This window comes from Oryctolagus cuniculus, chromosome 3 (assembly GCF_051225735.1).
Source record: "Oryctolagus cuniculus isolate XC-2025 breed Fujian yellow rabbit chromosome 3, ASM5122573v1, whole genome shotgun sequence".
Taxonomy (NCBI): domain Eukaryota; kingdom Metazoa; phylum Chordata; class Mammalia; order Lagomorpha; family Leporidae; genus Oryctolagus; species Oryctolagus cuniculus.
In genome coordinates this window covers 151,719,999-151,733,554 of record NC_142869.1, presented here as the reverse complement: position 1 = coordinate 151,733,554, position 13,556 = coordinate 151,719,999, and the positions used below count along the sequence as shown (strand labels likewise).

The 13,556-nt window shown below is 46.6% G+C and overlaps 1 protein-coding gene across 4 annotated transcripts in view; it reads right to left on the bottom strand.

Moving 5' to 3' along the window:
* Window positions 1-12,468, bottom strand: part of CAV1 (caveolin 1) — a 46,817-nt gene extending 34,349 nt beyond the window's left edge. Inside the window, exons 1-2 of one of the 4 annotated variants that reach the window (NM_001111072.1) lie at window positions 12,144-12,468; window positions 10,616-10,780 (exon numbers count right to left, since the gene is read on the bottom strand). In NM_001111072.1, coding sequence (NP_001104542.1) covers window positions 10,616-10,780; window positions 12,144-12,173 — 195 coding nt within the window. In that variant the 5' untranslated portion in view covers window positions 12,174-12,468. Of the gene's footprint in view, window positions 1-10,615; window positions 10,781-10,890; window positions 10,918-11,460; window positions 11,725-12,143 lie in introns of those variants that run through there. The other 3 variants (XM_089327899.1, XM_008258165.5, XM_008258166.5) reach the window with 3 other exon arrangements.
* Between the last annotated feature and the right edge of the window lie 1,088 nt (window positions 12,469-13,556).

Here is a 13,556-nt window from a genome sequence, read left to right as displayed (position 1 = left end):
TGAGCAACTGGCTAATCCTGAGTTTTCTTGTCTCCAAAGTGACTACAATGGTGATAACGCTAATAGTATCCACCTCATAGAGCCACTGGAGGAGTAAGTATAATAATCTGTGCCATCATGCCACCCTATAGGAAGTAGACCATCTCCTACCTGCACCCCCCTGGTTTGTACCAGTGCATGAACCTTAGCCCTTTAAGGGACATAGCCCACCAGGTAGGTCACTTTCTGGCCTAAACACCCTTCAGTGGGACACTGCTGCCTTCAAAGAGTCAAACGCCTGGGCTAGGGACAGAAGGCCCTGCTGATTGGGCTCCTGTATGTATCCCTGGCTCTGGCCACACTAACCTGCTGCTGGTGCTAGGAATGTGTCAGTCACCCGCAAGTCTCTGTTGGGCCCTTTTTCTGGTGAACATGTGCTCAGCTTTGGAGACTGCCGAGAACCCTCTGCTATGGGCCTGACAGTGGCCCATCCCTTAGTAACATGACCTCACTCCGACTTGTTTATATACAGGTTTGGCCACTGAACTCCAAATTCCTTAGGGGCAAGGGCTGTAACTCAACTGCACAGTTAATGTCGGAGTCTGATTGAGTCATCAGACAGGGCAGCGCTGTGCAAAGAGATGTGGGATCCTGCAGGGGTATGTGTCCAGCCCAGTCCACTACAGAGTGTGGGTGGCAAGATGGGGAGAAGGGCCCGGCCGGCGCCGCAGCTCACTAGGCTAATCCTCCGCCTTGCGGCGCCAGCACACCAGGTTCTAGTCCCGGTTGGGGCGCCAGATTCTGTCCCTGTTGCCCCTCTTCCAGGCCAGCTCTCTGCTGTGGCCAGGGAGTGCAGTGGAGGATGGCCCAAGTACTTGGGCCTGCATCCCATGGGAGACCAACGGCAAAAGGAAGATCTCTCTCTCTGTCTCTCTCTTTCTCACTGTCCACTCTGCCTGTCAAAAAAAAAAAAAAAAAAAAAAAAGGGCCCTCATGGCACTTTCTCTTTATTTGACTTCTCCTCCCAATCTCCTACTTTCTCACTATGTGGACTCCATGTATTTTCTTTGTTACTTGTAAATGGGAAAATGTGTCTGATAGCTGTGACTTTGTGAGATCACCCATCGCAATCTGCAGACACAATTTACCATTTTACATAGAATCTATCAATGTTGGTTTATATTGTAATATCCTAGCTGGGCTCAGGGAAGGTTTATATGTTGAACACACCTTTAAAAAATTTACTTTTAAATTGTTAAGGGAGATAGAGTATGAAGTACATGCATTACACCATCAAGGCTTATTTAGGCCTCAAAATTAGAAATGCCTACTCCTAGTCAACGAAACAGCTAACAATGGCTAAGGGGAAACTCAGTTGTATATTTAGGAAGGTGCACTTCCCCCACCATGAAATAATGGCCAACAAGAGACATCTTTTCAAAGCTCAATAAAGGAAACAAGATGTATTTTATATCTGAAACATCAACAGAGTTCCCATGAGAGGCAGGAAGTATGTATTCTGTGCAGGTGTCAGTCTGTTCTACCAGCTAATTCCCTGGGTAGTTACACAGTACATGGATCATGCAGATTTCCTTTAAGATAAAATGAAAAACACTTCCCCCACCCTAAACAATGGTTCATTTGAGAGCGTGCTGTTTTATGTTTCCTGGACTAACTGAAAAATACTTAAACTATTTTAAACATTTTAATCTTTGATTGACAAAATATGTGATAGAAGGATGTCAATTTTATGAACTCTGTGTTTCAAAGGAAGAAGCTAAGGGCAGAGAGTAGAGATTGGAGCTTAGGAGCTTCTCATCCAAGTTACAGTGCAGCCTAATGCCAGATACAAGTCCCACTCAGCCTGTTTTCTAGCAAGATTTGCAAAATTCCCATATTCCATGCATGGCATGCTCTGTTCCCCTCCATTCTCTGATTTCGCCCCTCTCCTGCCCTTCATCAAAGCGAGCCAAACGACAGTGCAGCTTGATCCTATCAGATAATAGTGAGTGTGGACTTCTAGTACCTTTCAAGTACAGGAATCAGCAATAGGTCATGGCCAATACATTTGTGACCATTACATTTCTTCTTCTAAACTGGGACACCCCTGAGCAAGAGGGGCCTTGTTAACAGTTCCTTGAGGCTGACTAGTGCAAGCTGGTGTGGGTCAACCTAGAACATACGGTTGCCTCATTCCTAGGTCACTCAAAGGCTCAAAGCTTATAGTTCTTGGCTCTAAGCCCAAGAGGCCTCAAGGAATGCAGAACCATAGAGCAAAGCTTTTCAGAGCCCTCCATGGTGTTTCAGAACTCTCTGGCTGGGTTTAAAATAGCCTCACCCTCAAGTATTCTTCTAGTAGAGAAACATCTAGAATTCTACCTGTGACCCAACTGTTTTCTTAGGGTGGAGTCAGCCAGGGTATATATCATCAAACTAACTTTGGGTACAGTCATTTATAATTATGACTTCAGAGAATAATCATTTTAAGAGTGATTATTGTGGGGGGAAGGTAGCATTGTGACATAACAGGTAAAGTTGCTATGTGCAATGTCACGTCCTATATAATTGCAGGTTCATGTCCTAGCTGCTCTACTTCTGATCCAGCTCCCTGCTAATGGCATGCGAAAATCAGCAGAAGATGGCCCAAGTACTTAGGCCCTTGTCACCAACATGGGAGACCCAGATGAAGCTCCTGACTCCTGGCTTCAGCCTGGCCCAGCGCTGGCCATTGTGACCATTTGGGGGGTAAACCAGCATATGGAAGATCTGTCTTACTCTATCTCTCTCTGTCTCCCTGTAAATCTGCCTTTCAAATAAGCAAATACATAAATCTTTTTTAAAAAGTTTAAATTTTTTTAAGATTTATTTTTTTTTATTTGACAGGCAGAATTACAGAGAGGGAGAATCGTCCATCTGCTGGTTCACTCCCCAAATGGCCATAATGGCTGGAGCTGAGCCGATCTGAAGCCAGGAGCCAGGAATTTCTTCTGGGTCTCCCACATTGGTGCAGGGGCCCAAGGACTTGGGCCATCTTCTGCTGCTTTCCCAGATGTATTAGCAGGGACTTGGATCGGAAGTGGAGCAGCTGGGACATGTACTGGCACCCCATTGGGATGCCAGTGCTGCAGCTGGTGGCTTTATCTGCTATGCCACAGCACCAGCCCCAAAAGTTTAAAATTTTTAAGATTTAACAATTTTTAGGGGCTGACACTGTGGCAAAGCAGGTTAATGCCCTGGCCTGAAGCATCGGCATCTCATATGGGCACTGGTTTGAGACCTGCCTGCTCCATTTCCGATCTAGCTCTCTGCTATGGCCTGGGAAAGCAGAAGATGGCCCAAGTCCTTGGGCCTCTGCACCCATGTGGGAGACCCGGAAGAAGCTCCTGGGTCCTGGCTTCAGATAAGCCCAGCTCTGGCTGTTGTGGCCATCTGGGAAGTGAACCATCAGATGGAAGACCTCTCTCTCTCTCTCTCTCTGCCTCTCCTCTCTCTCTGTACCTCTGACTTTCAAATAAATAAATAAATCTTTAAAAAAATTAACAATTTTTAACATTTTGCCATCTCCACTTCATATGTAGACATTATATGCATACACAGACATACTAATTTTTCTTGACAATATGGATATAAATATTACAAAATGTGGGATTCATGACAATGAACATAAAGTGGGGAAAGAAGAGTATATTGTCATGTATGAGATGTAATTCAATAAAGCAATATTTATAATTAAATACCAAATAATATGACATGCACACAATTTTTATAATCTATATTAATTTCCACAAATAAGAGAACACCAGTGATATCTGTCTTTCTGGCTCTGGCTTATTTTAGTTAGTTTAATGAATATGAGCTGCTTTTCGCAACACAGAGATAATGATGTAAAATTTAAACATACAGTTGCATTTGGTAAAGGAATTCCAGAAAAAAAAATTTTTGAGAAGCAAACTGCATGAAGAAAGGCCAGGAGATGTTTTTAAATTCTGTGTGGATGGCCGGTGCTGTGGCATAGTGGCTAAAGCCACCACCTGCAGTACCAGCATCCCATATGGGAACCCGTTTGTGTCCCGATTGCTCCACTTCCGATCCAGTGCTCTGCTGTAGCCTTCGAAGGTAATAAAAGATGTCCCAATTCCTTGGGCCTCTGCACCCATGTGGAAGACCTGGAAGAAGCTCCTGTCTCCTGGCTTCAGATCTACACAGCTCTGACCATTGTGACCATCTTGGGAGTGAACCAGCAGATGGAAGACTCTGCCTCTGCCTTTCTGTAACTCTGCCTTTCAAATTAATAAATGAATCTTTAAAAAAAGGTTTAAATTCTATGTGGACAGCATTCATATTTATTTTGTTCTATATTGTTGCCCCTAGTATATGATAGATTGCAGAAATTATATATTAAAAGATAAATTTTTGAGAAGGGTAAACACTATTTTATGAGAATGACTCTGGTTTGTTTCTTCATACTTAGATTATGGTATAGAAACACCAAATAGCTTTCCTAATCTATGTTTCGGAATGGTGTTGATTAACTTTTATTAGCAAAACTATTTTGCATCCTGTTGATAAACCTAATTCTCTCTATTGATAAGCCTAATTCTAAGGAAGAGAAATCTTTTGATTTCTCCCCTCTTCATTCCAATGGGACTTAAATGCTTTTTAGTTGATTAAACCACTGCCTGCAATGCCAGCATCCCATATGGATCCCAGCTGCTCCACTTTCCATCCAGCCCCCTGATAATGTGCCTGGGAAAGCAGCAGAGGATAGCCTAAGTGCTTGGGCCCCTGCACATACGTGGGAGACTGGAAGAAAGTCCTGGCTCCTGGTTTTAGTCTAGCCCAGCTCTGACCACTGGGGAGTGAACCATGGATTGGAAGACAAGACTTTCTCTCTCTCTCCCTTCCCCCGCTTTGTCCCCTCTTTCCTTCTCTCTCTATAATACTGCCTTTCAAATAAAGAAATCTTAAAAATAAAAACAATTGTGTATCTGTGCATATATAAAAATCATTACTTTCAAGTTTCAAAGAAGAATGTTATAAATGTTGCAAAACTATCTTTCCTTATCTTGGCACAATACTGTTTCCATTATATTGGTGTGTCTAAGCACCTATATGTTAGGCATACTTTTAGGTGCTGAAAGCTTCTTTTTTATTGATTTATTTTATGAGAGAGAGAGAGAGAGAGAGAGATATCTGATGGTTCACTCCCCAAATGACCGCAACAGTTGGAATGGATTTGGCCAGGCTGAAACCAGGAGCCAGGAACTCCATCTGGGTCTTCCATATAGGTGGCAGAAACTCAAGTATTTGAGCCATCACTCATCGGTTTTCATTTACATTAGCAGGGAGCTGGATTGAAAATGGAGTAGCTGATATGGGATGCAGGCAGCAGCTTAATCCACTACATGACAATGTCAGCCCTTATGGTTCTTTTCTAGAAATTTAGTTTGTAAATCCTTTAGAGCCATAGAGTATAGTAAAGATGATATGTGTGTGTATGTGTGTGCATATAATTCTCTCTCTGTAGAGAGAGAGGGCTGGGGGAAAACTCTAGCTTGTATGTCTTGGCAAAAACCATCTCTGTATGAAGGCAGCAGCCCTGTCCCTTCCCCACTGCAAACACAGCCAGGAAGATCATACCCCACAGGTCAGGGCATCCAGCCCCGTGTTTTAAGGTCCAGCTCTCTCTGGGCACTCCATCATAGAGAACTTAAGTTTAAAAGTAGGGCAAGCTAAAAAGCAGCTTCATTTGGAATACGAAAGTGTCAGACTGGAGTGGGCAGGATGTATAAGCAGGTGATTTTTGAAACGACTGGACTCTGCAGATGCTGCTCACTATTGCAGCTGTTTGTACTTTACATCCCTTCAAAGTGTAGCCAACGCTGATATTAGCGGAAAGAACATCCCCCATCAGGAGCCTGTTCAAGGATATTGTTTGTCTTGTCTGAAGTGCTAATAAATAATATGAAATTTTATTCAGTGTTAACCAAAGTTTAGCTAATTCTTCAGTGTTTTCTGACACAGCTCAGAGATGGAGAGAGAAAAATATTTCTTTTAATAAGCATTTAAAATATATATCATTATTGGCTGAACTTAAAAATATTTCAGATGCTTAGTAATTAATAATACCAACCCTTACCCACATTCTGCTATTGGTCTTTACTCAGTAATGTGAAAACAATTTCTCACCAAAGATGACCATGATGCTGCTTTATAAACGGTGGCTTTTGAATTCCATGCATGATTTCATATATGGCAGAGTATCAATCTCTGTCTTGGAAAGCTATCTACTGAACAAACAAACAAGCAAAACTAACACCAATTCCAACAGAACACAATATTAACACAGTGCTTAGAGACAGTCTGATCTTTTATATATCGTGCTTTGATTATATGTATATTAAATAAACAGAATTTGATGAATGACTATGCCACTGATAATAATCACCAGTTATTCTAGCATGCTTTCTAGTCGAAAGGGATCACAGAGGACCAAGGCCGTTAGGAAACCAAAACTGTTCAGAGTACCACGTGCAGGACTTTTCTTGACTGCTACAGACAATTTTGTGTTTGTTCATATTTAAGAATCAATGCATTCAAGTTTCAGAAAAACAAGTTTCAAAAGCGTATTTTTATTTTCCAACAAAGACCTCCCAGATGTCCTGATTCGTCTCGGTGATAATCTAGAAATCAAAATATCTGTTCTGGGGAGAGCAACTATGAAAACATGAATAATATTTTAAACTTTGTTAGCCCATTTTAATGTCTCTTATTTAAAAAACACGAATTGGAAGCCAGCCTGATAATCATTATGTTCCCTTCCAAGTCTGCAGTTCTAGCACCTTGTGTCTCTAAGGTTCTACCCCATATGCCACTAGACACTGCCTTCATTTCATGTATGGTCCATGACAAATTACATGTAACTCTGTTCTGCTCATGCAGTCTGGGCTACCTCTTGTCACATGCTGTACAGAGGCACCTCCCAAAGAGTCCAGCTCCATCACACTTGGCCCATGCTTGAAGACTTTCACGGTTTCCCACTGCTGATGTGACAGAGTCAAACTTATCAAGCGTACTATGTTCAGGACTCCGCCTTTTGGATATGATCAATCTTTTCATCTTGGATCTCCTACAGCTCTTGCCACTTGACCTCCCAAGTCCAACCCAAATGGGCTACCAAGTTGCTTGTGGGGGGCATTTCCAGCTTCCTGCCTTGTGCATTTAGAACTTCCTCCTGTGCTGCTCTCAGTAATTTGCATCCACCTGTCCTCTATGACCCCACAGGTTGATCCCCCCTTCATGCTCTCTCCTCTTTCTCTGCATCTCATTGCCCTGTCCAAAATAGTTTCCTTAACAGCAACACCATTCATTAAAAGCTTTCTGCTATGCAATATTCAATATTATTTAACTTTTACTTATTGTAATATATTTGGTCTGCTTCCAAAATGATGCTGTGAGGGCTTACAGTAGAGACCATGTAAAACAGTATACCAAAGGAAATGAAAACACTCAACTCTGTGTGGGAGAGAGCAAGTCATATGGGTTAAAAAAGCTTGAAATCCAACTATGTGTTTCCTGGAAGTCTAGGCAAAACACACACAAAATTTAGTTTCATATTTTTAGGTTTTTATTTATTTTTATTTTATTTTTAAAAATTTTAAAAGGCCCATTATTTACTATTTGGCAGAGATTTACTGTTGTAGTTGTGTATGTGTGCGTGTATTTGTGTGTTTTCTAAATTAGGAATTACAGAGCAAAGCATCTAGTCTATCAAACTGTAGCAGTTAAATGAATAAGCTGAGTGATGGCTGATGTGATATTAGAATCACACATTGAAGCCATTGTCTTAATCTAGGATACCCAAATAAATACACAATAAACTTGGGTGAAAATGTGATTTTAAGAAGACATGGAAATCTCAGACAGAAAGTGGAGGGTCTAAGGTTGCAACTACTTTAATTAAAGGGAATTTGAGAAAGCATCTATAATCCATGGGCTATCTATGTAGATACCACAAAATATGGAACAGCAAACTTTCCTTAAGATAAGAAATGAATCTTATTGGAAGTAATTTGTACACTTTCATGTATCTCCTTTTCACTCGTGGGACAGGTGTTAACACTCCACCTTCCTGATATGTCAGTTCACACACACAGCTTCTGAGTGTCCTTTCCCTTCCTACTAAGCTGTTTTATGGACTGGAAGGATTTGGTGTGGATGCACTATCTTATTCGACATTTATTCTGAACTTGGTATGGGGACATTTTAATGCAGGGAATACTCTGGTCCAGCACTGTCCAACAGACACCTCTATGATGATGGGAAAGTTCTGCAGAGATAGAGAAATGTTCTTTACCTGTTCCACCTGTTGCACATGTGAAACACTGGACATGTGCCCACTGTCACTGAGGAACTGATTTTCAATTTCACTTCATGTGAATTACTTGAACTTTAAATTGAAACAGCCACAAGTGGCCAGGGGCCCCCGTAGCAGCCTGAGCACCTTTTACAGGGCTGCTTACTTTCAGAAAAGGTCTTTCCTTACTCTATTGAATCCTTTTGATAGGAGATTCCCAGGGCCACTGTTTGTCTCACACCCTGTGGAGTTCTAAACGAACCTGCACTGACAGTACATCTTTGGGCGTCAGCATTGCTTTAAGGGGTCCATGTTGTCAAAAGTAAAATTTAAAGAAATTTATTATTTACTGTCACGAAGAGGATCACTCCTATTTCTGTCATTATGCTTGTGCTTGGATGCCAAGATAAAAATGTATAAAATAGGAGTCTCCAAAAGTGTGTAGGAAGGCGTCCTTTCACTGACCCTACTAGTGCGCAGGTGTGCAGGGGTTCTGTGGGCAGAATTTGCATTCATAACCTTGGACATTTTCTCATGTCTTCTGTAGGCAGGGCTCTGAGCAAGTGGACCTGCCAAGTTCTCCTTGAGGTGGATTTTTCTGTTTGACTGTCTTGTTTGGCTCACAATTCCACAAGCAAGTGGGCAGTGTTGGGTGTCTAGGCCAGCAGGAGCTTGCTGTAGCTTTTTTGTTTTAATTTCTTTAATTTGAGGATCCCCATACTTGCTCTTTGACACACTATTTTGTAAACTTCCATTTCCTGCAAGCTGGCTATGCCTTTTTTCCATCTTTTCCCAGTGGGGCCTTTCTTTCCCAACTGAGTCATGCTGTGTGTGTAGACCCACATCCACACTGCTGGCTTCTCTGACTCACAGCAGGAGGTTCACTTGCTCCTCCAGGGAATCCCACTCACAGGGCACTGGAACACCAGGAAGGCTCTGCCCAAGCCAGCCCCTTCTGAAATCTGCCTCTTTTCCTGGCAACTTTCCTTCTTGTGCAAAGCAACATGGGAAGGGAGAAAAAAAAAGGCAAAAATGTCCTTCTCCCTTGAAGGTAATGTTTGCAGTCAATATTTTTTAGCAATTCTAAGTTCCAGCTTATAAACTACTTTGGGTGCTGTTGTTGCTTTTAACTATTCCATAATCTGGCTGATTGAAAAAAACCACCAATGCTCCAATTTTCCTTTTCTCTCCACCAGCAAGCCAGGAGAGTCCATTCTGACAGATTTTCCTTGCAGGGACAGATGAAACCGACCCCCCTTTTGAAATGTATTATTCAGGAACGTTAACAGTCCTTGCATCATAGCTCCTCCTGTCCACAGTCAGGAAGCCAGGTGGGTGGGAACTGCTCACCTGCCTGGGGTCTTGCAGAACTGGGTCTTCACACACTCATTCTGGGAGCTGGGAGTCTCCTTGGCCTTCCCCAATCCTCCAGGAGAACCCCCTGCCAAGGATGGCTCAAGCCCATGATTTCCCAACCCAGATGGCTTCAGATAATAAATTCCTCCAACTAAATTTACCAAAAGGGTCAAAGTTGAATAACATAATAATAATTAAAAAAAAAAAAACTGACAGAGTCAGACTTAAATGTATGCAATGATCCAGTTGGTCCATCTGCTTTTAATCTCACCAAGCACATCCTGAAAGTAGAACAAGGATATCCAACCTGGCGTAGGGAGACATTACAGAAGCAGCTTGCTACACCAACCAGAGGAGTGTAGAAGGGAAATCAAGAGGGGACACATTATTTTTGGCTTTGTAAATCTGCTCAGTTTCCTGGTTGTATCCTGCGTCCTCAGCATTTGCACTGATTTAATTATTTTAAGGAAAACCACTTCTGATGATTTTAGCCAGGGAAACATAACGGTTCTGTGTTCTGACTCACCCTGGCACAAGACCCACCTCAATTATCTGACTGCCTTAATTCCCTGTATAACGGGACCTGTCACTGGACCTTCAGCCTGAGAGTGGAACACAAGCCTCCCAAGGAGTGCCGGCTGGTCTCTTGCTGAGGAGGTTCATTTGCCAGGCTGCAAAGTACAAACTCCTACAGAACTCGCGTTAGCTAAAGTGCAGCTGAACCCACCAGCAGCAGGGGAGAAGGGCGAGGTGACATTTCTGGCCACAGCAGGAGCCCAGGCACATGGAGCCCCCGGGACACCGTGCGTGGCGTCGCAGTCCCTGGAGGGTGCCCAGCGCCTGGCCCGAGGGGTGCTGTGTGGCTGCGACGGCGACGGCGCCCCCTCCCGCGACGGCCCTGGCTCACCCGGCGCCTCAGCCTACCTTGACCACGTCGTCGTTGAGATGCTTGGGGTCGCGGTTGACCAGGTCGATTTCCTTGGTGTGCGCGTCGTACACTTGCTTCTCGTTCACCTCGTCGGCCATGGCCTTGTTGTTGGGCTTGTAGATGTTGCCCTGTTCCCGGATGGGAACAGTGTAGAGATGTCCCTGGGGAGGGTGACAACCGCAGTGGGAAGAATAATTCAAAAAGGAAAGCAAGCGGTCAGAAGAAGGCAGCCTAGCGACCAGGGGCACTTGGAGTTCGAAATCCAACTGACCTCGTCGACAGCGGCCGCTCAGCGCACAGAAAACTCCTGCGCGCCGCCAGCTTTTTAAGAGGATCGCGGAGACGACACCACACCCCTCGGTACCAGGCAGGGAGCGCCGGCCTCCCCCGCCCGCCGCCAGGGGTCAGGGCAAACCCCGCGGCGCGGCCAGCCCGGGCCCCCGCCCCGCGCACGCCTGGCCCGCGTCGCCCCGCGGGGACCACTGCGGGGAGGGGGCCGATCTAAGGCTGCGCTCCGGCCCCTATACCCAGAGGCCTGCACCTGCTCCGTTTCTCCGCCCCGGACCCCTGTCACCTCCCGGCCCCATAACCCCTTCCTGCTTAATCCTGAAGATACGGCGGGAACCTCCAGAGCCACGGAACGTCCCCGTTTTTTTGCTGCTGCTCCGCGTCCCTCTCGCACCTGCCCGCGTCCCCTGCACCCCTTTCCTTGGCGTTCGCTTGTCCCTCCTCGGATCCCCCCGACCTGCGTGGGGAGGTGGTTGTCACAAGCTCCCACGGCCCCCCCCCCCCCACCTCTGGTCCGCACCAAGTGCCAGATCCCCCTGGAAGTAGTTGTCACCTGCACCACCGCCCGGACCCACCACCCTCAGGTCGTTCCCAGGCTGCCGGCGGGTGGCGGAGCAACCGCTGCGTTTGGGAAAACCGGGTGTCCGCACCCAGCGCGGGTGGTGGTTGGGGTTAGGAGGAGGCCCACCCCTCGCGGAGCACCCCCGCCAGGCGCCGAGAGGCGGCAAGGGTCCTTGAGACGGCCCAAGAACTTTGGAGAGAGCAAACACACGCGCGCCGCCGCGGGGCAGCTGCGCCAGGCTCCTGGCGGGGACTCGCGGGGACTGTCCCCAGGACTGCGGATAAAGGACGCCCGCCCCCACCCCAGCCTCCAGCGCTTCAGCTCCGTGGAGGGTCTCGCAACAAGGGCGCACGCATGTAGAATACGTGCCCCTAAGGGGCAAACCAAACTTGAGGATTGCGACCCTTGTCCCCCCCCCCCCCCCCCCCATCCCACCCTCTATCTCCCGGGCTCCTCTGGCCTCCTCCCCAGCAGGAACCTAGAAAACATTCCTGGCTTCTCTTCACCTCCCCGCCCAGGCCCATTCCTCCAAGGTGCCAACGCGACAGGAGTGCTCCCAAGTGGAGACGGGGCCGGGACAAGGAGGAAAGCAGCCGGAATATTTGTGGAGTGGGAGCGGGTAGGGGCAGGCACTCCCCGCGCGCCCCGGGCGGCGCGTCCCCACCATAGCCTACCTCGGAGTCTACGTATTTGCCCCCAGACATGCTGGCGCGTGGCTGCACGGAGCCTCTGAGGAGGTTTCCCCGGGCTGTGATTTAAGAGAACTGAGGAAGGAAGATCTTGTATTGTACCGGGGGAGGAAAAAAAAAAAAAAAGGCGCTGGCGGGGGGGCGGGCGGTGGCTGGGAGGGAGCCTCCTGGCCGCGCGCCAGGGGCTTGTTGGGCGCGCAGTTGGCCGGGACGTGCGCGGCGCCGGGTCCAGGCACATCCCCGAGGTTCAGGCAGCGGCGGGCGGGGAGTGCCAGGGGGAACCGAGGGCGAGCGCGCCAGCCTTGCCCCCGGGCTCCGCTGCTTGGGCAGAGACCTGCCACCTAGGGCCACGTTTGCCCAGCCCGATGCACCCGCCAGAGGCGTCCTGGGAAGAGCGCGTGTTTTTGCTGTGCATCACCCGGCAGGGGTGGAGCGAGCCCAGGAGCAGGCAGGGACAGATGCCCGGTATGGGCAACCCAGGCGTCAGAAAGATGTCTGCGCGGTCGCAAGTCCAGTTTGCCCCCACTGCTCACGTTCGACCGCGGCCTCGGAAGCCCGGAGTCGCGGAAGAACGGATGAAAACCGGCTCCGGTTTAGGGACTTTTCACATTCAGACGCAAGGAGAGACTGCGCGGTGCCTGCCTGTGTGTGGCATACTTTTGGTGACATCTTGTCAGTGTGGATGGAAACTCGGAGAAGCAGGCGCGCAGAAGTGCACGTTTCCCACTCGCTCCTGAAAAGTCTCCCGGACGGTTTGAAATGAGAAACTGAGATGTTTAACTTTTACATAATCGTACTACCGATCTTTTCCGGAACAAAAGAAATTCACGCAAACAGGTCATACCTTATTTATATCGTACATTAAATATTTACAATTACTGAAAAAAATTGAGTTGAGCTTTAGGTTTATGACTGGAGAGTATATTTTTTAAATGTGCTTGGCTATGAGGGGAAAATTAATTTTGACTAATGGAACAGACTTAAAAAATGTGTTTGCAATCAAAGTATTTTTTTGGTTCCTGAATTTGGAGCTTCTTTCTTTATCGAATCATAAAGCAGCACAAGGTGGATTGAACAGTAATCATGTTACTACAGTAAATCATTTTATTACATACGTGGCTATGATAGGTCAGGAAATTCACAATCCAAAAATGGAAAAGACCCGAATGGAGTCTGAAGTCAGATTATTTGAAACTAACTTCAAGGCTGGGGGTACACCTGAAGGGGCACAGACTAAATTTAAAAACTGGCTGTTTAGAAAGGGGAATCGGGTAGGGGGAGAAGAGGAGAGGGCACTGGAGGATGGAGCTCTGAAAGAGGTGATCTTGTGCTTGGAGAGGAGATTCAAATAGAAGCTGGGAAGGGCAGGCTACTGTTGATAGCCAAAAAGCAACACCT